Source organism: Melampsora larici-populina (genome assembly GCF_000204055.1).
Source record: "Melampsora larici-populina 98AG31 unplaced genomic scaffold MELLAscaffold_16, whole genome shotgun sequence".
Lineage (NCBI taxonomy): Eukaryota > Fungi > Basidiomycota > Pucciniomycetes > Pucciniales > Melampsoraceae > Melampsora > Melampsora laricis-populina.
Window position 1 is genome coordinate 527,702 of NW_006768780.1, and position 15,935 is coordinate 543,636.

Genomic DNA, 15,935 nt, shown 5'->3' on the forward strand with positions numbered 1-15,935 from the left:
TACTTGTTTTTTACAGTGAGCGCATTTAGTCGGCGGTAGTCAAAACAGGGACGCAGGTTTCCATCTTTCTTCCCAGTGAAGAGGACGGGAGCTGCCCAAGGAGAGGTGGTTCGACAAATTGTTCCATTTGCTAACCCTTTCTCAATCATCTCATTCAGGGCATCGTTTTCTTTAGGTGATAACGGGATAATCCTTCCTGCCTGCGGGGTCGCACCTGGTACCAAGTCGACCCTGAAGTCGTACGGACGGTGAGGAGGCAACACGTTGGACTTGTTCTTTTCGAACATGTCAAGATATTCATGATACGTGCGTGGTACAAGTTCTGCAGCAGTCTTCACCTTCACATCCTTTGATTTCTCAGCTGCTAGTTTGGCTGAGAAGTTCCACGAAGTTTTGGCGGCAGCAATACTTGCATACGACTTCGTTAGAGTTGGAGGACGGATTTTTCTTGCTTCCTGCCATAGCCTCGTAGATCGTGTCGCTACCGTGGGGGCTTGTCTGTTGTTCAGGAGAGGAGTTTGATTGCAACCTGTTCTTTCAACTAGAGGTACAGAAACGGTAGCAGACTCACATTGCAAGGGTGTTTGTGAGACAATTTTACTTGACTCCACCCCCTCTTCATAGTTCCTAGCTTCCTCCGTGTCACTCATCTGGTTTCTCGGAGGGGTTTTCGGACTTGAAGATACTGCAATGCTTTGTGTCGAATTCAAGCTTGCTTCTTGAGGTCCAGTTAATTCAAGAGGTAATTCTACAGGGGAAAGAAGCTTGTGACCTGTTTCAAGTGGCAATGGATTGTGGCTCAAATCGTACTCACATTGCGGGGGTGTGAATGAGTTAAACTTGAACTCCACCCCCTCGTCACGGTTCCTAGCGTGCCTTTCAGGCTCCTTTGATACCATTGAGGCTGTTTTCGGACCAGACGAAATCATTGATTCAGGCGGAGCTGAATCAATGACCGCAATGCTGCTAACTTGACTTCTTAAACAACTTCTGTTCCAGTCAATGCGCTCATGGTTCTTCTTTATCCATGGCATTCCCAGAATCAGGTCGTATTTGTCGCGTAAATCAGTGATTATGAATGTGGTTGTCGAGTCTTCGTTGTTGATGATGTATTCTCCTACGTCATTGATGTGAGAGGAGTGCCCGCTAAAGCCTGTCACTTTTCTTGGCTCTTCAAGCGGGGATGTGGTCAAGGTGTGTTTCTTCACAAACGCACTGCTTACTGCTTCGTGAGTTGCTCCGCTATCAATGAGGGCACGGGCACAAATTGTTGTGGCAAGGGATGGATCAGTTAAGTGAATGAGATCTATAATTCGTGTATCTTTCATTTCTAAACTACTAATATCTCCTAACTTCTCCATACATAGGTTGCTCGGGGGAGGCACAACTTTCACTCCCGAGCATTGCCATTTTTTGATGACTCTGCCTTGCTAACACTTTCTACAACACTACTACTATCTCCTAATTGACCCTCAAGTTCAGCTATTCTCGCTTTCAATTTACTCTCTACCGAATGACCCTTAAAACCTGAATTCCACGTCTTTCCACGTCTACCAACAAAACAATCCGCAATAAAGTGACCAGTTTTTCTGCACTTATAACACGCTCTGGCCGTTCCCCTTCTTTTATACTCCTCATTTGAGATGTTCAATTTGTAGGCTGAGCAGTCCATCGCGTCAGGGTCTACTGATGGGGTGGCGTTTGAAGTTGAAGCTAAAGATGAGTAGCTGGGTTCGTTGGTATGTCGATTGATTTTGTTATCTAACTTAATCGCGTACTTTGCCATTTCCTCTGCAGTGCTGAACTCTGCCTTGATCATGTAGACAGAGATCTCTTTCTTCAAACCTTGCTCGAATTGGGACATTAAAATATCCTGAGGCCATTTGATTACAATCGATAATTCCGAAAATTTAATCCAATAGTCGGATACAGTGCCTTTTTGCTTTAATACTCGCATCTCCTTCTCCGCCTTCGAAACTTGTTCGGAATCAAAAAAGGTGGACTTGAACGAATCAGTGAATCTAGACCAGGTTACAGAGTTCAAGAGTTCTGGGTCGAGAAGTTGGTCGGTTAGGCTTTGGCCCCATATACTGGCTTTACCAGATGTGTACGACAGGGCAAATGCCACTTTGGCTTGATCATTTGCAAATAGATGGTTATTAAGTTGCATGTACAATCCTAATTGGTTCATAAAAACTTCAGCTTTAGTTCCTTTGCTCCCATCGAACTTATCAGGGGTTGACATCTTTGGTTGGCGTTGAGCTTGAACCGTTTGATTTACATAAACTGGTTGAACAGGCGTAGGAGTGGGGTTGTTTCCCTGAGCTTCTTCAGTCTGCATGTTGGAAGTCTGGGATGTTTCAAATTGCCGTAGTCGTTGCTCGGCTTCTTGGCGTCTTTGCGACTCCTCAGCGAGACTCGCTTTCACTTCATTGAACTGAGCCGACAACTGGTTTAGTTGTCTTAAGACTTTGATCATGGTAGGGTCGGCTTGTGGTTCCATCACGTTCTCTTCGAGTTCGTGGAAGACCTCGCGGGATTTGTTTGAATTGTTGCTCGACTCGGAAGTCGAAGAACTAGGTATGTTGAAACTTGGCGTGGTGAATATCCTTCGGTGATAAACTAACTTTAACTAACTTTACTTGCAGATTTTGAACTACTTGACGTAACCTGAGATTCTTTAATGCTTTCCACTTGCTCGGATTGCGGAGTTAAACTACTTTAAACTTTGACTTTGATACAGATCTAGAAATCTATTTACTTTAAACTTTTTCCTTCTTAACCTTCTTAATTAACTTTCTTCGTACTTCGTAGCGATTGAGATTCTTCGTAATCAGTTGATCTTGAGATAGACGTTGCAATATATTAGGACCTCTTGGGGTGTTGATCAAGAGATTACGAGAATCAAAGGTGCCATGTGATTATAATGAGATTGCAACGTGAGGATTGGAAAATCTCTGACAGGCGCAGTATAAGCGCATGAGGACCTCAGTACAAGCATAGCCTAATAGTGGCTCATAACAAAAGGTTTGCGTTGACAGTGACATTACTTGCATTCTGGGGAATTGCAAAACTAGGAGAATTTGTATTAGACAATAAGTCAAAATATTGATATGATTCAAAGACCAATAGAAAATGGAGAAAAAACCCACAGGAAAACAGCAATCCATAATGCTAAAATGGTCAAAGAAGGCAAGATACAGTCATTGCACATTGATCAAATCCCCTTGCTAGTATGTCCCTGGGCTGCCATGCAACAATCAATGGAAGAATCCAGAGCACATTTGACACATTTACCACTCTTTTTGTATTTCAAAAAAGGGAAGTTAGTTATGTTGTCAAAAGTTGCCACAATATGTATTTATAGACAAGTATGGAATAAGTATGATAAGGACCATGTATTTTCAGGACATTTGTTCAGGGTAAATAGATGAACAAGAGGTAGCAGAAAGAAATGCTAATGCGGAGTGACATGGTGATAATGAGTCAGGTGGGCAGAATAGACTCATAGTGATTGAGTAGATGGAGATGTGAAAAACTGAGTTGAAGGGTAGACCAAACACTGTTGTTGAGAGAAAGTGAGGTCCACACTGTAGTGAAAGTAATTGAAATGGTACAGATAGAGCCGCTATATGAAGATTCTGTTGTTTGGAAAAAAATGAGCAAGATATAGAAAGACAAAAAAAGAGAAAATTGATTGTCAATGTCAATCAGAAAAATCTACTGACATCTGAAATTTTTGGCGGAGATCTTCTTGTCAATCATGGAGCTCTTGGGCCAGACTGAGGGAGCCTCTCCGTAGGCTATGGAAGCTGCGTCCCGAGAAGAGGTCCCAGAGAGCCTACCAAGTTAGAGGACCCGCGGCCTGCCAGCTCCCCCCACACATGCCATGTCGTTTAATTGTACCATGCTATATAACCAGCGGTCTTGTGATCGAAGTAGACACCTACATATGAATAGTAATGTGTCTAAAGATAATGAGAGGATATCAGAAACAAAGGTCAGCATAAGAAATAAAATAAATTGATAAGATAGTGAAGAAGATGTCGATGGAGTTCAAGACATGAATTGTGCATCTGACTTGGCTCGGAAATCAAATGATAGGCAAGATAAGAAGGGGCAATTAAAATGAATGCACGTCAGCGATCCAACAGCCACATCAGGGTGAATTTCAATGAACAGTTCAATTTCGAAATGGTTAACATCATCTCGGAAAAATCAACTACAGAGGCGCGGGGTGTACGGTAATGGGCTGGGGAAAATGTAAAGGTAAGATGGGGTGCAGTATTGAACTGATAATGCATAGAGAATGACCGATAGGCGTGTTATTTCATCAAATTAAGGGAGGTAACTTCCAGTGCAACTAGTAATCACAATAATGCTTTGCCACGTTGGTCGTACAAAGAGCAAACAATGGGACATTGTAAATAATCAAAGGAAAAGGTTCACTGGAGCAAAGATGAGGAAATATCAGATTTGTAAGTATTGGATTGCTAAGGTGGAAGTATAAAGCAGATGAGCTCACCAGCTTAGAGCGAGAGTATACCAAGGCCAAGGAGACCTTTGGAGCTCTTTTTGTCCCCTGAACTCAAAAGCGATCGACGGTAGTGGTCTGCAATGAAAAGTGTAAGCCGACGATAGGAGTAATATTGGAGATGTGTGTAATGGAGATGCGACTTACCATTACCACCAACCTGAGCACCAACATGAGCATCCACTGCGGCACCAACATTGGCGTCGACACAGGCGTCGACAGCAACTGCGATCTTGGCATCGACATCGGCTTGAACGGCAGCGCTGACGTGAGCACCTACATGGACAGCGGCGTCGGCTTTGACGGCGGCGAGAACCTTGGCCTTAACATCGGCGTCAACGAGAGCAGTGACCTTGGCGTTGACCTTGGCTTTGACGTCGTCATCAATGTCGGCGTTGACACCAGCAGATACCAAGGCTGCCACCTTGGCATCAACAATAGCACGGACGGCCACAGCTACCTTGGCAGCAATATCGGCTCTAACAGCAGCAGCGACCTGAGCGCTGACTCCAACTTGAGCTTTGATGATGGCATCGACTTCTGCAGTGATTTGAGCAGTTACGGAGGCGGAGACGGAGGCGATGACATTGACGTCGGCGGAGACAGCTAAACAAAGAAATGGATGGGAAGAGGGAACGCAGAAATAAATGTCTATCAGGAAGATTGCAAAGAACGAGCAAAAGACGCAGTCACTTACAGACGTCTGCGCTGACACCGATCAAGTTTCCTAGACCGACGTGGGCATTGACATGGGCTCTGACGGCAGCAGCAACCTTAGCATCAACACAAGCTTGAACAGCAAGTGCGACCTTAGCATCAACTGCAGCTTGAACAGCAGCGGTGATGTGACCGCCGACGTGAGCAGCAACATCGGCGTTGACGGCAGCGAGGACCTTAGCGTGAACATCGGCTGTGAGAACGGCGATAACCTTGGCATCGACGGCGGCCTTGACATCGACATTGACAAGGTCACCAACACCAACGTGGACGGCGGCAGCTACCTTGGCGGTAACGGCGGCCTTCACGGCAACGGCGATCTTAGCATCGATATCAGCTCGTACCAAGGCAGCTATTTTGGCATCAACGTTGGCGTTGACAATGGCGTTGATCTTAGCGGTGACATCGGCTTCAACAGTTGCGGTGACCTTGGCAACAACGTCTGCGCTGACGCTGACACCTGTACCATGATTGGAACCACCGAGGAGGCCTGAAGATAACAAATGCGTCCAGGGCGAAATGAAATGCAATCGATACTTGATGAGCTCGTCATAAAGAGTGCAGGTAATCTTAACATACCAGAGGCAGGCCAAAGACCCATAAGGCTGGATGGTTGAGCACTTTGGGTAGAAGGAACGTAGCTGTCGAAAAATTTGGGCAAAGGTGAAGTGAATAGGCGTCGCCATCATCTGTTTATTTCAAGCTTCCCATGGTGATAACTTACCTAGGAGAAGGAAGAGCACCGGCAACTGTAGAGAAAAAAGACAGTATGCATGTCAGAAGTAATCTAAAAACCACAAGCCAGTTGAAAACTTACGGGCAGCAAGAGCAATAACGACGGCGACAGAAAGTTGCATGATGATAATAAATGAGCTTATAAGTTAAAGAAAGTATTTGTTTACGATTATACGCTAATAAGGATAGTAAAAATAGTGAATATGTGTTGTTAACGTAAGAAGATGAGATGTAGATAAATTAGTGTGATAAAATAAAAAGACTGAAAAACTGATGAATAGATGAGCGATGATGTCGAAAGAAACCTAGAGAGGTGTTTATATAGCTAGCCATCGGTGTCGAGATGACTGTGTTTTTTTACCAAGAATCGAATGATCAGTCCGACTGAGGGAACTCCTCGGTGTTTCGTTTGATCAATTATCACCATCGAGTAAATCTGTACAAATCAAGCCCAAGCAAAGAATCATCAGCTACTTGGAGCGATCTTGTGGACTTTGAAGCTGAAAATTTCCAAGTGAGTTCATAAATACTTGAATTCGGTACTGATTCCGAAGTTGGATCGTGCAATTCTCAGCATGTTCGCGGAGGTCAGGTTAAGTCAACATACGATGCTCGAGCGTGAATGCTTGTGATCAGGAGGGTCACAAACCTCGTCCTCTGTTTCGTTTCCCCCCTCGGTGTTTCCGTGGATCAGCATATTCGATTGTGGGTGAGGGTTTCTCACTGTCTTCACATCGCGAGCATCTATGATCAACGAGCTTCGAGACTCGGTTAAAAGTACCTAGGAAATACACAGCAGCGGAGTCAGCATAAAAATCGCACCATCTGAGTCTATGGCGTCACACTAACTCATGATATAGGGAGAGTCACAAACAGTGGATGTGTAGGCGAGTTTTTGGTAAAACCTTTGAAATGGACTCAACTCGTTACGGTCAAAGAAACCGCGCGTGAATTTCCATACCCAGATGCATTTCGCAAGCAAGCCGCATGGCATTTCTTAAATTGTCGGAAAGTGATTCAGTCTATCCTCAAATATGCGGAACTTCGATTTCTGTTGTCCTGAGTATCACATTCACAACGCTCGATGGGCCAACATGAGGAGTCTGTTTCACAAGTTGACTTAGCATTTTGATATATGTGTGTGATTGTTATCGATTCGGACAGTATTACGATCAGTGTATATGGTGACATGTTTGAGGCGTGACATGCACAAACATACTAATGGGGGAGATGGGAGCACCTTTGGAAACTTGACTAGCTTCAGCGCGTGTTTGTGCAGTGTGCAATGCGAAAGGTGAACTGTTAACTGAACCTCTTAGACCGCGACAAACTCTGATGGGGGCAGGTGAAGGAATCGGTTTGGTTTGTCTGTTTAAGTGTTTCCCCAAGTACCAAGGTGATATCCAATATAACCCAAAGTTTGCCTTCACCTCGGAGTTAACTATAGAAAGTTGGTAAAAAGTCTGATCAAGTATCATATGGGCGCGTGGGAACATCTACGTAAGGTTTGGGAGGAAGGTCAAACAATGCAAATTTGAAGATGCTAGCCACGGTTCCAAATGATCAGCCTTGGAAGGTGCTTCACATCCCCTCATCCGCATAATTGACCTGGTGCAAGTCCTTGGATAATCAAATGATGAGTGAGCTCTGGTATTGTTCTCTGTAACGATTTGTGCAGTTAAAAGTCAGAAAAGAAGTACGGATACGGCATCACTGTCCTAAAATTTCAAAGCATGACTCAAGATTGGTCATTGAAAAACACGGCTACATGATTTGCGCTAAAAGATACGAAAAGGAAATTTCGAGCTACATAATGAGAGTATATGAACTAGAAAGAACAAAGATACTAAGGATTTCCGACTGGTAAGGTACAGGGCAACTACGTATGATCATGTCTTTGAAGTGGTAGGGAAAAAAATGAATGAAAACTCCAGTGGGTATATGTACCTAGCTTAAAAGTAGTCGGATTTGGTATAGCCATCGTGAGTAGAGCTGATAATCATAGCAGCAAAGATCAGTCAGAAATGTTCGACACCCAGATTTTGACTAGAATGTAGCAGAAAGATGTTGACTAACTAGGTGTCAGGAGTGGAGTCAGAAGAGATCCCGGAAGCTAGCAGATGCAATGGGGCGGTCAATTGCGTATCAGCTTCATTCTTGCTTCTATTGTTAGAAATCTATGGCCAAAGATATATACCTGGGTTGAATTGGTCATCTTCATGGTTAGATTGTGGCTTTGATCCAACATGAGAATCAGGACGGGATCCAGAAACTAGAGAATGCATAATAGCATGTGGACATTGCAAGTTAGCTTCATCAAAGATCATATCCTGAGAGGTCAATGACGAAAGATACCTACCTGGTGTAGATTTGTCGCCGTGGTGTTCAGATCCTGCCTTCGGTCCAACATGAGAATCAGGACGTGATCCAGAAACTAGAGAATGCATAATAGCAGTGGGGAATTGCGAGTTAGCTTCATCAAGAATCAAATCCTGAGAGGTCAATGGAAAAAGATACCTACCTGGTGTAGATTTGTCGCCGTGGTGTTCAGATCCTGCCTTCGGTCCAACATTAAGATCTAAGCCAAGAAGGGGTGTTCCCGTGTATCCTGTTGCATTATACAGCTCTATGAGAATTATACAAGGAGTTCAGAATCCTCGAGAATAAAAAAAACGACATACCAGGTTTTGAACCACTTTGGTTAGCTTTGGAGTCAGGCTGCCTGTTTTTATATGCACCATGTACGACTGAAGGTTTGGGATGACCACTTTTCGGTCGAACCTTTTCATCCGGAGTGCTGCCCACGCCTACATTCACTAAGCCTTCCATCCCACTTTTCTTCAATTATCTTTGTACTGTCATGAATCGGCTAGTTGTAACTCACCAGGTTGAGAATGGTCCTTTCCAGAGTCTTTTGCATTTGTATCGACGTGAACAGTTTGGTCTATAGTGGATGGGAAAATCTGAGCGCTCGTGATTCAGCATTGAGGATATGTAGGAGTAACTGTTGCTGACCAGGTTTGATTGCTGCATCAGGAGATTTCGATCTGTCATTTCCAAGTTGAGATCCAACGTGTGGCTTGGAAGTGCTGTCAACAATAGTTTCGACTGAGGAGTTCATGCGACAGTTGTTCAGCGATTTTTCGAGGTGCAAAAGGTTGAGGCAATGATCGATACTTACTTGGGTGAACAGTGCCAGTTGCGGACTTTGATCCATCGGCGTTGACTGGAACATCAACTCCCACGACTGGTGTGACAATGAACATCGGTAAGAATCGTGTATAAAATGATCAATGAAATGAGAGGACTCGCCAGGTTTGATTGCTCCATCACCAGAGTTTGATCCTCCGTGACCAAGTTGAGATCCGACGTTCTCTTTGGAATAGCTGTCAGCAACAGGTTTGACTAAGTGTTCGGCGAAGTTGTTTTCAGCCTATTAGATTGCCAATGGTAGAAAGGGTAACGTCTGCTTACTGGGTCGAGTGGTACTGGTTCCAGTTGCGTCAATTGGGATATTACCATCCACAGCTGTCGTAGTAGTGTACGCTTGTCAGACAAGGAATTAAAATGGTTCATGACGAGGAGCTACACACCAGGCTTGGTTACTTCTTTACCAGGGCTCGATGCGCCACTACCAACTTGGTAGACAGGTTGACCTTTCGAAGTACTGTCCACGATGCTGTTGGCTGAGTAATTATAAAGCTGGTCTTTAGTTTTCTCGACAGGATTTGTAAGCATGCAACATGAGAGCTGCTAACTTGATTGAGCACCTTGATTTGTGGACTTTGGTCCATTCACGTTGGTTTGAATAGTTTGACCCGCAGCTGGTGAAGTGAAATACACTTGTCAGAGTACGATTTGAAACAAAGCAATTCCAGAGAATCGCGTACCGGGCTTGATTGCCTCGTCCCCAGACTTCGATGCATCGGTGGCACCGCTACCAGCTTGCGATATAGGTTGACTCTTTGAGGTGCTGTCCACAATGCTGTTGGCTGAGTAATCAATAAAGATTGTTTTTAGTTTCCTCAAGAGGATCCCTCATGCAACGTGAGAGCTGCTTACTTGGTTGAGCAACTCCATAAGAGTTCGGTCCATTCGCGTTGACCGGAACATTGCTACCTGAAGCTGGAAATGCGATATACGCACGTGAGAAAACTAATAGTCTAAATAGTCTAGCTTAATTTCACATACCGGGTTTAGTGGCTTCATTAGTAGACTTTAATCCACCATCAACTGGTTGAGATTCGATGTGTTGTTTCGATGCATTGTCTGGAACAGGATTGGCTGAGGGATCCATAAATTCAAACGTCAATCCTCACGAGAGTTTGCGATAGAATATGATCACTTACCAGGTTGGATACCACCACTTGTAGGTTTTGATCCAGTTACGTCGATTGGCACATTACCGCTCACAACTGGTATAATAATTTGCGCTTGTCAGAACAAAGTTCAAATCGATTGAAGACGGAGGGCTACATACCAGGCTTAGTTGCTTCACTGCCAGGATGAGATCCACCATTGACAGGCTGAGATCCAATGTCTTCTTTCGAAGTGCTGTCGACGATCCTGTTGGCTGGGAAGTTCAAGACGCTAGATTTAGATTTTTCGACAGGGGTTAAATGTTTGAATTTTTATGACTACTTACTGGTTTGAGCAGCACCATTTGTGTACTTTGGTACACTTACGTCGACTGGATGATTACCACCCACAGCTACTAAGATGATATCCATTTGTCAAGATATTCTCTGATAAGGTCTATGGCATGGGGAAACTTACCAGGCTTGGGTACTTCGTCGCCGAGCTTGGATCCACCATTGCCGAGTTGTGCTCCGGGATTCTCTTTCGAAGTGCTGTCGACAATGGAACCGGCTACGACATTCATGAGGATACTTGTCAGATGCTTGTCAAGGTGATAAACAGCAGAGGAAATAATGACTTCTTACTAGGTTTCGTAGCACCGTCTGTAGACTTAGTTGCAGGCACGTCGTCAGGGATATCGCCTTCATCCTCTGGTATGATATACGTTGGTCAGAAAGGTATTCAATATGGAATAAGAATGACGCACTACGTACCGAGCTCGACCGTGGGATTGTTAAACTTTGAACCACCTGAAGAGCCTGGTTAGATGTTCGCCGTCGTAGAGGTAAGCAAGGTTTAATCAAACCTCACGCACATATACGTTCAGATATCCGAAATTCGAGAGTGAGTACTGACCAGCGTGAGGAATCCCGCCTTTGGAACCGTTGGGCTCTCCAACAGCGATGGCTATGAGAGCGTATTTCAGTTCTTGTAGCGGCCATTTGACACTCACACTGGTGAGACACGCTTACTAGGTTGAGATCCACCTTTCAATTGACCAGGACTAAAACCAGGTGTGGAAGGGGTAAGTCAACTAATCCAATTTTTTCACTTGTCAGTTTAGGAAATCACTGACGTTCGGAGGGTGGATTCCGGGTGTGAATCAGAAACTGCTCAATGATAAAGGACGCAGGTAGAAATGAATTTAGTAGGATTCGAGAGATGAATCAAACAAATAAGTGGAGCATAGGTACGGACCAGGTTTGGATCCTAGGCCGAGATTTCCAACGTCAAGGTCAAGACCTAAAAGTGATCCAGGAGAACTCTCTGGAATGAAAATTTCAGTATTGTTGCAAAAAGAAAAAGACAAATACCAGGAAGCGTACCAGGTTTAGATGAATCTTCATGAGGCTTAGATCCCTTGTGCTCAGGTTGAGCATGTGAGCCAGATTGACTAGCCGGAGTATAGTCAGATGTAGCAATATAACTAGAAGGCGTATAATCAGAAGAAGCATAACCACTGAAGTGATAACCAAAATGAAACCCATCCGGCAACATTAGCTTAGTTTGTTTGAGAAAATCATGAGGATGATGAAGAATGACATGACCCACTTAGGAAATGCTCCCGCTACTTCAACATAAGGGAAAGATATCAGATTCAAACATTTCAGATTGATCCTAGACGAAAACTTGCTTACCAGCGGCGAGGGCAAGGACAATGGCTACAGTGAGTTGCATATCAAAATTGAAAAAACAGTAACGAGATTGATCAAACAAATATTGTATTGGTGGATTGTAACACAAGGCACACGTGTATACAAAGGAGATGAGGTGAAGAAAGAAGGGAAGAGGACTTACACCTCTGATTATATGTTGTATGCTTGAATCAGCTTTCTTGTGGAAACCCGAGCTTACCAATCTTTAATGAAAATCATTAGTCATGTTCTTGCCTCTTACAGAATCGAAACTTCCGAGTTGAAGTCATTTTGAGCTCAGGTAAGAAATCTTGATGGAAGTGGAATACAAAGCGATCCCATTCACGTTAAAATTTTGATCAAAAAGATTAAATAAAACAAATTCCGAGGAAGTAAACTAATGAAGCGGATTCAAATTGACAAAATTGCTGAATCACGAATTCGAAAGGGTTCGTGGGTGTGGGTGCGATTATCTGCTATTTCCTTTTGGATAACGCTTTTGGGATATCGTTTCCTTACTTTTTGTTATGGAGATCTTTTAATGATGAAGTGATGAATTGATTTCTTATACCCCGGATCGGTTGTTCTTCATCTGTACCGAGTCCGGCATCAAGCCCCAATGGTGCTCTGTACACCAAGAACAACATGACAACATCTGATTATTTATCATATCTTCATTTGCGTCTTCACATATGACAATCAGACAGGGATTTCAATTCGCCTTCAAGTTTCAGCTGGACATGGCTGAGCTGCATGCCTAGTTTTCTCAGTGATTGGACGGTTTTGCCGATCCACGCTGCCTTGGCAATGTTGATCAGACAAAGACTTGCATACCTCAAGTAATAGGGTCACTCATCTTGGAATTTTTTATCATAACACGTGAAATGATATATTTCAAAAAAGCTCATGTAAATCCCTGAGAAACGACAAATGACTATGCAATATGCAATCAGCAGAGTAAGAAAACAATTTAAAGAGACAACAAACAAATCCTTGTGACAAAACAAATGGGTTATAGAAATACATATGTGTGTCAAAGTTTGTGTCTGAATCAGAATACTTCACTCAAGGTTAATAAAGTGTAACATAAAAAGAAATTGAAATTGGAATAAAGAAACCAAAACTACGGTCAAGGTCCTAAGCCTTACACAAAAACCATCACCAAATCTTAGTTATAAACCTTCACAGACTTGATAGCCCAATAAGCCTCATCTAACTTATCACCTGCATTAGTAATAAAACTAAATTTACCAAAAATTATCAAACATTCATGAAAAATTTTATTAGAAAATCAAGGCAAACATCCAAACATGAAAGGATGAAGAAAGATAAAAGATCAACTGACTCTTGACAAGTATCATGTCCAGTTATAGCAGCACAACTCTTTGGTTGACCAGCATAAGATGCATCAGAGTTCCAAATAGATTCTGGCCATTTTCCACATAAGTTGGTATTGACCTATACTCATGTTCAAGTCATCAACCTCTGAATCACATTTTAATCAACGAAAGGTATCAAATTCTACGTACCACAAGAACATGGTCTTTAAAATAATCAGAAGTTGATTGACCACCACTTCCTTGAAATTTAGCAGTAGGCTAACCCAAAACAAATCAATTAGTTTACCAAAACCATCCAACAAGACTTTGCACGTGAAGAAAAAAAAGTCAAAGATCTTCTCTTACTTGACCCCATGATGGTGATCTAGATGGATAACCAGATGAAATATCGTCTGGAATCTTTCCACGAGGAAAGAAGTCTAAAAGATCCATCCGCAAAAGAAAAGTCATCAATTCCAATCATGAGGTTTTAGAGAAGTGATCGACAATGAACTTACAAATACTGATGGAATCGGTAGTCCATTCTAAAACATGTACACCACCTTCTGCGGCATTAAACGGTTCACCAAAAGAAGTCTGGTTCGTATCCCGTAAACCACAACCTATCATCCACCAAACCAAATCAAATTGATGTTTCTTCTATAGGATGAAAGCCTTTGAGATCACTTACCTTGATCATCTGTAGCTGCTACATCACAATTAGTTTGTTGATCACCATCTAACATGAACTTAGAATGGAATCCAGTAGATTTCATCCAAAACCCAGGTTTGGTATGAACCGAGATTGAATTTTGAGTAAACATATTAACACCCTCAATAATATCGATTTCTCCTTGTTGTGGCCATTCAGCTTCTAACAAATCCAAAAAAAACAACCAAAAAAAACTCAGAAATCCATATAATATACTTTTGGAGTTTGGGGATTCAGTTACCTTTAGCTACTGTCCATAATGCTGGCCATGAACCACAAGTGGCAGGCATATGTAATACATCTACAACCACTAAAGTTCCAGCCGAAAAAGTTTGTTTGGAAGAAAGACGAAATGATTTTCGATTTTCACTATACGGAGTAGTATCCACTCCAACTATGTATGCCCATACAAAAAAAAACGGCAAATCAACAAAAGAGTCAAAGTTTCACGAAGAAATCAATCTGATGTGAAGAAATCTTCCGGGCTTGGATTATAAAAGAATAGCGTACAATATAGAGCTCCATTGTTTGATCCGATCATTGAAGAATCGTATCCTTCTTCAAGATCAACATATTTGGCTATACCTCCTTGACTTCCGTCATTAGCAGTCTCAAAACTAACGTACATCAACAAAACAAGGAAACCATCAATCCGCGAAACCCAATCATCACTCAATCGATCAAGACTTACTTAAAGAAGTTAATAAGATTATTCCCACTCGAATGAGACTTTAGATTCCAAGTGTTTTCTTTGGCTGGACGAGACTGACATGATTTCTTTGGCTTGTGTTTTTTGGCATCTGTGATGGAATTTGATTGAGATTGAATGTAAATCAGAAGAGATAGAATGATAGTAATATTAAGCGAAAGACTATTAAATGAATTCGTTCTCATCTTGTGTGGTTATATTATTCTATAAAATAAGGATTGGTATGGATTGAAATTGACGATGAAAAGTATTGAAAAGTACGATTGAGAATGGAAGAAAAGGGTAAAGGCTCTTGAGTTAAATAGATTCAGACTCGGAAAAAGAGATCTTTATCACACATAGGCAACGTCCAACTATATCGGAAACTCTGACGATGAATGAAGCTGGACGGAATTATCGTACTGCTACATAATACCAGTGGGCTTGAGCGTGGAAGTGATCATCATTCTTCAAGCGTTAAAGTTCCTCTTCAAGTTTCATGCAATCAAAAAGAATTCATGAAAGAATTTGTTTGGTGACCTATGATGAATTATTGCTATGAAGCCAAGAAAGCTCAGACTTTCCAAGAGTCAGTCATGAAGGCTTAAAAGTTTAAAAACGATAAAACTTTCAATTTGGTTAGCTGGATTGGGTCTGGGAAATGGGGCGGTGAAGTTGTACGTTGAGCTCTTTAACTCTTGCCTTTGAATTTAATGAGATCCGCTTTTGCTTAACTCCATTTTCCCATTGAGATCACATGTGACCCAGAACCCACCGTTAATCCGTTAATGATATGGATGGTCAGTCAAACTCTTCCTCAGTTTGTTATATTGACTGTGAAGGTTTTGATCGAAATGGGTTTACACCTAAATGACTCTATCCATGATTCGACTATCTATCTCAGTGCTCTGGAGCTTGTATCGAGTATTGGAAGAGTAGCTCGTCGTATCGGAGACGCACAACTGCTCAGTTTGTCGAACGATCTGGCGTACGTGGCGAAGGAGAAGAGGGATCCCAATGATATTGATAAGAGAGAGATTGAGAGCGAGAAGTGGTTTGAGTGATCCAAGGAGGTTTCGGTCAGACTCAAGTGAGCTACAAAGCAACCAGTTTGCCAATTGAGAATGAAGAGTTTGATTTCATGATGAGCTAATCAAAGGAAATCAAACCAAACCTTTCTTCAACAATACTCTCGAAGAGAGGATAGAGAGGATGCTGATGAAGTAGGTAGGTAGGT

General features: G+C 42.6%; 4 protein-coding genes across 4 annotated transcripts; 1 reads left to right on the plus strand and 3 right to left on the minus strand.

Annotated features, from left to right (window-relative positions):
* Positions 1 to 4,353: 4,353 nt before the first annotated feature.
* On the plus strand, positions 4,354 to 5,013 carry MELLADRAFT_55959 (uncharacterized protein; the record flags this gene model as incomplete). The annotated part of the gene is made up of 3 exons (XM_007409436.1): positions 4,354 to 4,448; positions 4,526 to 4,612; positions 4,682 to 5,013. A coding segment is annotated over one exon (307 nt), but the record flags the coding sequence as incomplete, so codon positions are not given.
* Positions 5,014 to 5,603: 590 nt separating this feature from the next.
* On the minus strand, positions 5,604 to 6,319 carry MELLADRAFT_85951 (uncharacterized protein; the record flags this gene model as incomplete). The annotated part of the gene is made up of 5 exons (XM_007409600.1): positions 5,604 to 5,741; positions 5,831 to 5,892; positions 5,976 to 6,000; positions 6,069 to 6,124; positions 6,292 to 6,319. The coding sequence occupies 5 exons, from the start codon at positions 6,317 to 6,319 to the stop codon at positions 5,604 to 5,606; spliced, it is 309 nt and encodes a 102-aa protein (XP_007409662.1).
* A 1,619-nt stretch (positions 6,320 to 7,938) lies between these two features.
* MELLADRAFT_52459 (uncharacterized protein) lies at positions 7,939 to 12,022 on the minus strand (the record flags this gene model as incomplete). The annotated part of the gene is made up of 29 exons (XM_007409599.1): positions 7,939 to 7,978; positions 8,063 to 8,099; positions 8,184 to 8,258; positions 8,346 to 8,420; positions 8,508 to 8,594; positions 8,668 to 8,808; positions 8,871 to 8,930; positions 9,002 to 9,094; positions 9,168 to 9,233; positions 9,320 to 9,391; positions 9,461 to 9,514; positions 9,580 to 9,672; positions 9,745 to 9,810; positions 9,877 to 9,978; positions 10,049 to 10,111; positions 10,178 to 10,270; positions 10,336 to 10,401; positions 10,467 to 10,559; positions 10,632 to 10,700; positions 10,763 to 10,855; positions 10,930 to 10,995; positions 11,059 to 11,103; positions 11,201 to 11,251; positions 11,317 to 11,348; positions 11,421 to 11,454; positions 11,543 to 11,611; positions 11,671 to 11,804; positions 11,897 to 11,915; positions 11,983 to 12,022. The coding sequence occupies 29 exons, from the start codon at positions 12,020 to 12,022 to the stop codon at positions 7,939 to 7,941; spliced, it is 2,028 nt and encodes a 675-aa protein (XP_007409661.1).
* Positions 12,023 to 12,821: 799 nt separating this feature from the next.
* MELLADRAFT_71768 (family 16 glycoside hydrolase) lies at positions 12,822 to 15,193 on the minus strand (the record flags this gene model as incomplete). Its single annotated transcript, XM_007409598.1, has 10 exons — positions 12,822 to 13,220; positions 13,325 to 13,437; positions 13,509 to 13,577; positions 13,665 to 13,738; positions 13,817 to 13,921; positions 13,990 to 14,172; positions 14,252 to 14,404; positions 14,521 to 14,627; positions 14,702 to 14,923; positions 15,058 to 15,193. 9 exons carry the CDS (start codon positions 14,902 to 14,904, stop codon positions 13,148 to 13,150), a joined length of 1,080 nt encoding a protein of 359 aa, XP_007409660.1.
* Positions 15,194 to 15,935: the final 742 nt, after the last annotated feature.